The sequence below is a fragment of the Triticum dicoccoides genome, chromosome 5B (genome assembly GCF_002162155.2).
Source record: "Triticum dicoccoides isolate Atlit2015 ecotype Zavitan chromosome 5B, WEW_v2.0, whole genome shotgun sequence".
NCBI classification, from domain to species: Eukaryota; Viridiplantae; Streptophyta; class Magnoliopsida; order Poales; family Poaceae; genus Triticum; species Triticum dicoccoides.
Genome location: NC_041389.1, coordinates 310,151,672 through 310,159,710, shown reverse-complemented (window position 1 = coordinate 310,159,710; position 8,039 = coordinate 310,151,672). Strand labels below are relative to the sequence as shown.

Below are 8,039 nucleotides of genomic sequence, written 5' to 3'. Positions count from 1 at the left end.
TAATCAGTTGTGTTCATTTCTCCCCTTCCTCCCACTCTTGAACGGACAGGGATCCGGTGACATGCCCATAGGTAGTCACGCCGTAACATGCGGGCAGGCAGCCGTTGGATACAGGGGGGCGGTCCAGATTAAATACTGCAGCGGAGAAACACTGTGGATGGTACTGTAGCTGAGAACACTGTAGAGGGGTACTGTAGACCAAACAATGTAGATCCAACACTGTTTATTCGAGATTTGTCCGTTGATTCTCGATCCGGCGGTCCAGAGAGGGGCGCATGTTACCATTAACTGGTGACATGCTTACAGATCCCTCTCGAACCCCATCTCCCTCTCCAAGACTAACTCCCTTTCCCAATTCCTCCCAAAGACCTTGTATCCAGATCCATGGTGGAATAGATCGAGAAGAGGGACGCAACACTCGGCCACTCTCTCTTCACTCCTCAGATCCCAGGTTACCGTCAAACCCTTGCGCTCTTGTGTATAGGATCAGGTTTGCTTGTGTATGCGAGTGCTAGAAACTGGTGCGCATCCAGTTGAATACTACTCCCTCCTTCCCAAAATAAGTGTCTCAAGTTTAGTTCAACTTTGTACTAAAGTTAGTACAAAGTTAAGACACTTATTTTGGGATGGTGGGAGTATATAAGTAGGAAGGGGAGTAGCCTCGCTGATCTCAATTTGTTGTGCCCTCCAGTTGTTCTGTCGTTAGTAGGATTGCTTTGGCCTCTCTTGAGGTTCTGAGCTTATACTTAACTCTTCTCTTGTTCCTCTTTGAGTAATTAGTTAATCATTCATGAGTCATCATTCGTCTGTATTGTATCCTTGTAGCTCTCGTGAAACATACAGGGTCATTTCCCACAAAGTAAAATAAATAAATCTTATTGTCTCCACCTTACTCTATATGACCTCAAGTTAGCACACTTCCTGGAGTTGAATTTTACAATGAGTAATGTGCAGCTTTGAGTTATCTTTTAGAAATGGAAGCTTTTATTACCCCTGGCCTCTGCATCCTAAGATGCATGTGCAGTTGTAGGTAACCGGGATATATGAATGAATATTTCATATAACTGAAAAAAAATGCAGAACTCTTCTAGTAGAGTAGGATCGGATGGTTGTTCATTAAGTTGAGTGCCTCTGGCTCCATGAATCCTTCAAAATTACGCAGTTCTCTTGTACAATAAATGTTAAAAAAATCATCAATAGGAGTGCCTTTCTCCTTTCTGCATATGTGCAGTGCATGATAGTTTGTAGCTGGAGTGAAATTCCATTGAAGCAAGTTATTAGAAGTAAAATAACACCAGGCTAAGGAGGACCGAACGGATCTATGATATGTACCAAAGAAGAGACCATAGCTGAAAATCGCAATTTGGGGATAATAATTAACCACTAAGAATCGATCTCTAAATCTAAGGAAGCATATTTCTAATAGAGAGAAACTTATCTAATCATATCCCTAATCTATTGTCAGGTTCCATCTGTGCAATGCAATGAAGCGCAAATCCTTTGCGTTTTCTCGAGAAAAAAAGGTTCCATCTGTGCTGCTAACCCAGTATTGTTCATGCACACAAATAGTGGATGTGAACTGTTACTCTATTTTCAGCAGAGTACATATGCCAAATCCTTCTAATAAAGTACATACCATTCGATCATTCCAAAACTATAAACTTTCACACTGAACTTTAACTCTTATATGTCTACAACTGTTGAGATTAACTATGTATCTAATAATGCGAAGTTGGGTCTCTTGCATCTGTAAAATAGAGCTGCAGCTTGTGAAATACTATCTTGTAAGCTTTGCAAAGTGTATCCTGAACACCTCTTGTAGTTTGAATTGGAAATATCATTTGTTTCAGTTCATGAATATAGACAGTTCGGAACAGTCAACAGCCTGCAGAACATGTCAAGATAATTTCGTATTTGAGCATGCATATGGCTTGGTGTGCTCACAAAACACATAAAGAAATTGATAGATACAAGATGAGTTGACAGAGCCTGTAACATATGGAAAAGATATGCTGAGAACTCAAGTTTCTCCAATAATCAAAATAATACTAACAGAATAACACATTGACATCACCCACCAGGCTGCTCTAGGTATTGGACATGGTGTTATTCATCAATTCATACCTCCATAGCATTGGCAGGCGTAGGTGGACAGTCCCTCACTGGAGATAGATAACCAGGAAGTGGCTGGCATAGCCAGGAGGTGATGTGAAATTTCTCATCTTGCAGATCCGGGTACCACCAAGTGACACCCTTGGGGTCTTAGAGTGGAGTATCCGCTCAGTGATGCTTCTGCCACCAAGTGACATCTTCCGGGAGTACCATGCTGAACAAATGTTTCCTAGGGTGAATGAGAAAGCAAGCGGCTGAGGGATGCTAGAGTGTGTAATGAAGAAGAGGAGATGCCACTACATCCATCGCATATGTTTCCACTTGCCGAGACAAGGGAGAGAGACGAGTAAGGGGAGATAATAAGGTACGGGAGGGATGCCACGTAGGGCCAATAAAAAATCTTGTAATGGTGTTTTTTTATTTTGGATGTGGAGAGCTGATGTGGCTGCCACATCACTTAGCCAAAGTCCACCTCAGCTCAAAGCTACCCTTCTGTTGGGGCAAAGGGTACAATGTTACGGTATTGAGGGTTGGACTTGCAAAATAAACATCATTGAAATTGGGTTGCAATTTGAACCCGCGGCAATAATTGATGAACCAAACATATAACTTTTTTATTCTAATACCCATTGCTCAATTCTGGTTATCAACCTTGGGAAAAAGCTTTGTTTCTTTGGTCATCTATATAGAGCATCCTCTTCAGCAACAGAGGAACTATAATCAGTGTAAGAACCGATTCCACTAACAGTAAAAGCAGAACATCTCTATAATACATTATTTTGCGACAATATAGAAAACACCATCTTCTTTTCAGCTCTTCTTGCAGAAGTCCGGTTTTTAGCCCTGAACATTTAACCTTCAACATTACAATCCAAACTATGAAAGCTGTCCACTGCTCTGCTCTGTTGACAGGCCTGAACAATGAAAAACTGAGGTAGCTAGTGGCCTCCTCAAAGCATCTCCGCCCTTGCCATGCTGTCACCATCAATGGGTCTAATGACTAAAGGAGATGTACATGTTGCTCCTTTTCGGCCACACACTGTTGTCATCCTATTCCTATCCCAGGGGCGATGCCCTGATCTAGATGCCACCACCTCCAGTGCTAGTGGATGCTAGAACTCTTCAGAGACGGTTCTCCAGGGTCCCCGGCATGACCATCGAGTTTCTTTCAGCATCATTGCTGCTTAGCGAGGAAGTCTAGAGGGGAAGATGCTTGATTGGAAAGGGTTGGAGTATTAGAGTGAAATGTGGCCCCAGTGCCCACAACACTTCATTTCGTTATATCATTATGGTAGGATGGATTTTCCCTATATATATATATCCAGTCATTATTATGGTTTATATTTAATGATTCCGCATGGTGAAAAAGTTGCCGCGGTTACTTTTCTAGGACTAGTGTATTAAATCAAATAGATATCTTGGAATAACCTTAATAATACATCTCATTAAAGAATGAAATTACCTTTTCAATTAGTATCAACATTCGTATCCATGTCGACAGCATCAAGTCCTATGTTAAATACAAGCTCATGTGTACTTTATGTGCTCTAGTACATTATGCAGCTTCGAAGGCTGTCTTCGAAATAAAGGTTCAAGACGGAAAGAAGAACTACCATTTTCCAACTTTTTAGCATCGTACATTTCGTTCCATGCTTGAACTATCTCATCAATCTTGAAGCTCAATCCTGAATAACGAAGAGAAAAATCTTAACAACTTATATGCCCTTGAATGTAGTTAAGAGGATCTAAAATTCGAACTTCTAGCATAGCAGATTAGTTAAGTTAAAATGTAACAATTAGCACCAGGATTAAATGTAATTTTTGCTATTTGTAAGGCATAACATGACCAAGACAAATTAATGATATCTGATTTTCTTGTCCATAAACATTTCTGAAGTAATACTGAAGTTGTTTCCGGAATCTATTATTACAAATTGTAGCATGACAGTTGTTGTGGACATACCTTACTATCCGCTGATGAAACCAATTGTCTTTGGATAGTGGCAAGCTACACACTGACTATGGCAGATCCTAATGTTTGTGTTTCTTCGCGATAACATACAAGTCTATATAAGTTGGATATTTGGAAATGTGTCGTAGTCTTTTTTTTCTACTATTACAAATAGCCATCCACCAATTTTGGTTAACACTAGTGGTCCACTAAAAATATTCGAAGATGGCTCCCTATGTTAGGGTTTAGATTGTCTTTCTCAATGAATGAGGTAGTAAAACTTGAACGGCATGCAGAAGCTTACATTTCCCAGAATAACCATTATAAGAAGCATGAAATTATTAACATACATGGTGTACATATACAAGTTTTGGTATTGATGATTTAGCAACAGAGGAACAAAAAATTACAGAAAAAGGTCACACGATTACATCATACCTTCTTGAGTTTTCTCATTCGCACAATGGTTCTTTATCATTACACTGATATCTGCCAGCGAAGCTCCACCGGTCTTAAATTTCTCAATTGCTTCGGTGAGACTCTCCTCCCAGCTAGCAAGACCTAACTGGAATTCTACTACTGATCGCTCATAAAGAATGGTAGCCCATGAAATGTTTAGCTGTGATCGCATATTTGAAGCTTGCTCAAACGCTTCATCTGCTGTTAAATCTTTTTGGTGCCCATCCAATCCCAACTTATCCAGTAGGATTTTCTCCTTTTTTGATTTAGACAACCCTTTTAGTCGCAAGTATTCTATCCCCTCCCACATCTCCATTCCTTTTTCCATGTTATCCTCAGCACGATTGAATAGCTCTAGTACTTCAGTTCGCATGTCTACCTTACAAGCATCTCCATAACGCCAAGACAGCTTTGCTTGCTCAAACTGTTGATTTCCAAGCGCAATAAGGCCTTCATAAAAGTCTGGCTTTACATCCACAGTATCTTCAAACTTCTTTCCAGCTTTGACGTATTCAGCGCATGCCAGTTCGTATGCGGTTTTGACCTGGGAAAGTACAGACTCCTTTGAAGCATCCTCTGATAAAGATAGTCGTTTCTTTGCGCGAGACATGTGTATGTTGCCCCAGTTAAACAACGCTAAAGCTGCCATTTCCTGAAATTTTGCCTCTGCCGCATGAAATATCTCCTGGGCTTCTTCGCTTGTGATGGTGTCTTCCATTGCCTCGATGCACAGCCGCGTACCGAGGTCACGGAGATCCACTAATGCATCAGAATCAAAACCAACATGGTTCTTGAATAGACGAGCGAACTGCACCATCCAGTCATCAGCATATGATGAGCTCTTGTCTTCTGCTGGGTGTCTAGCGCTTCCGCACTCAGAGATGCTATGCTTTCTTTCCAGCGTTGCCGTAGAAATATTGGGCATGACGATGTCCTTGGTGATCTCGCGCTCAGGACTTACTTCTTTTATGTACAGTCGAGCGGGTCCTTGCTTAAGATCCTCAACCCACCTTAGTTCCTCAGTTGATGTAATGGTCACCAAGTCACCCTCTATGTCCTGAAACTTAAGAAGCATTGCCTTCAGGTGCGGACTGTACTTGCAGCGAGCTACGTTTATCGCTTGCCGTAGACTACAGTCTTCTGGAACAAGTGCAATCCTTATGTCATCTCCCATAACAAACTTTACAGTCTTTGTTTCTCCATCAGCAGCATATGCGCGTTTCTGTTTTTGGTGCTCATCTCCCCCAGGACTTGCTAGTTTAACTGAAGTTTGCTTTTCCTGCTTATCCCCGCCACGACTAGTATGCCGCTGTAAGGAGCGTCTTGCTTGGTTGCCATTGATAAACCTTTCATACATCTCAGTGTGAATTTCTTGGTTACTACGGCTAGTGGTTGGTACATCCTCAATTTGCTTTTGACGCACATCCATATCGGCGACTTGATTCTGCTTTGTATGCATTACCTGCTGATCCTGACCACTTCTCACCTTTATCTCTTTGAGGGGCTTTTCATGCTTATTTTGACTCTCTGTTTCTTTGTGGTGCATTTGTTCCGCATCCCACGGAGCATGCTGCAGTCGTTGGCCTTCATCATCTGCTCCTAGTTTGTGCTGACCATGCTTCACCTGGTTCTTTTCCGTGTTTCTTTTATCCTCGTCATGATTATGTCTCGATGGCATCTCCCGGGTATCATTTCCTTCATTGCTTAAATCATTCTCCATGTGGTTTTCTTCACTGCACTCTTCTTCGTTGCCATCTTCATCATTCTCTTGCTCATCGTCATCGTGAATCAACCACACCTCCTCAACTATGGAATTGTTTCTAAATCTGCGAGATACTTTCCTCTGGATCTTCTCTTTTGAAAAACCGGCCTTAGGCTCTACCGGTGACACAACCTGATTCTCCAACAAATTTTCTGTCTCCATCTCCTCCCTAAGGCTCTCGTAGAGTTCCAATGCAGTGACATTGTTTGGTTCCAAGCTCAGCACCTTCTGCACATCCTCACAAGCCAGATCCAGCCTATCCAATGCTTCAAAGCATCGTGCCCTTTTCAGCAATGCATTTGTATACTTCGGCGATGCTTCCAGTGCTGCATTGCACTCGTCAACAGCTCGTTCATAACTCTCAGGTTTCATGTGCATGTAACATGCAGCAATATTGCAGTGGAGGAAGGCGATATCATCGTGCCCCTTTGGCAAGAGCTTTATTGCCTTATCAAACTCAAGGGCCGCCCCCTCATAATCCCGCTTCTGGAATAGCTTTGTCCCCTCTCCCTTAAGTTCGATAGCCTTCTCATAGTCTCTCTTCTGGGATAACATCATCTTTTCCTCCAATTCGGTTTTCGCCCCCTCTTCCTTGGAGTCAACAGCTGCCTCATCCTCCTTGGAAGCCCCTTCCTCCTTCAGTTGGGTGGCTGTACCCTCCTCCTTCAAGTCGATAACCGTTGACGCCCTTTCCTCCTTCTGTTCAATGGGCGTCCCCTCCTTCTTTAACTCTGTTACCACCCCAATAGCGAGGTCTTCATCTTTATTCACCAGTGAATTGGGAATGTCCTGGCTGCTGCTTGAACTAGGTGCGCAATTAATTGATCCAGATTCACTTTGTTTCTTCTCGTTTGGCATCTCCTCCATGCTTCAGAATTTACAAGCCTTCCCTTTTCCCCAAATCAAGGAAGAGCCATTTGAATTACACAAGCAAGCTGTTCTTGCGCCACCTTTTTCTTTTCTTCCTGGATCAACAAAAGGATCTTTTGCTCCTCCTTTCAGATGAAGTAGCCGCGATGATAACGAAGAATGAAGTCGAGGAATACGGGAAAGAGAGATCGAGCAACAAGGATTCGCTCCTCCCTCTTCCCCGTGCAAATGGACACCTCACCCTACCCTGGCAACTCCATTGGGAACACACAGGATAGAATGATGCATCAGATGGAGGAGGAACTGGTGGGGGCTGTCCTAAATTTGGCAAGAAAGTAAATGCAAGGAGAAGGGGAAAATGCTTGAAGGAGGAAGAATGGGGCAAAGGGGAAAGCAAAGCATGAGGGAGCATGACACGAAATGGAGCAAAGGGTTGGATGGGCGGGGTGCGAGCAGAAGGGAAGCCACACACTTTTTGGGTAGCATCAGGAACCATGGCATGCATGTTCCTTTTTTTGGGTCGTCTCTGAAAGGTTTGAAGTTCGTCAGCTATATTTGACTTATGGCCTCTGTGGTTAGCATAGTGACTACGTGCGCATCAAAACCATTTTTACTAATTTTAGCACTTTCTAAGACTAATTTATCTAAGATAAGAATGGCTATAAGCCCACTTGGCACTTCCTATTTCTTCCTGATTTCTGCTGCACATGTTTACTGGAGCAACGTAAACATCCAAGAAAAGGTTTCAGATCAGAATGTAGGCAAATGTTAAGACTCTTCTACTTGCCTCACTAGCCGTAGATTGGTCGAGAGTAAAATCGACATGAAAGCACAGTATGTGCATGGAAGCAACATCCGAGAAAATGACGAGTGATATTTTCTTTC

At 42.5% G+C, this 8,039-nt stretch overlaps 1 protein-coding gene and 1 long non-coding RNA gene across 3 annotated transcripts; one reads left to right on the top strand and one right to left on the bottom strand.

The window, feature by feature from the left end:
• The first annotated feature begins 272 nt into the window (after nucleotides 1-272).
• LOC119308626 lies at nucleotides 273-7,771 on the top strand. 2 transcript variants are annotated; one of them, XR_005150212.1, is made up of 2 exons: nucleotides 273-451; nucleotides 7,287-7,771. It is a non-coding gene; the product is annotated as an uncharacterized LOC119308626 (long non-coding RNA). The 2 variants fall into 2 exon arrangements; XR_005150213.1 differs by lacking the exon at nucleotides 7,287-7,771 and adding an exon at nucleotides 2,230-2,729.
• LOC119308625 (HSP-interacting protein-like) lies at nucleotides 3,479-7,280 on the bottom strand. Its single transcript, XM_037584754.1, has 2 exons — nucleotides 4,502-7,280; nucleotides 3,479-3,797 (listed from the first exon to the last, which is right to left on the bottom strand). Exons 1-2 carry the CDS (start codon nucleotides 7,149-7,151, stop codon nucleotides 3,640-3,642), a joined length of 2,808 nt encoding a protein of 935 aa, XP_037440651.1. The 5' UTR covers nucleotides 7,152-7,280; the 3' UTR covers nucleotides 3,479-3,639.
• Nucleotides 7,772-8,039: the final 268 nt, after the last annotated feature.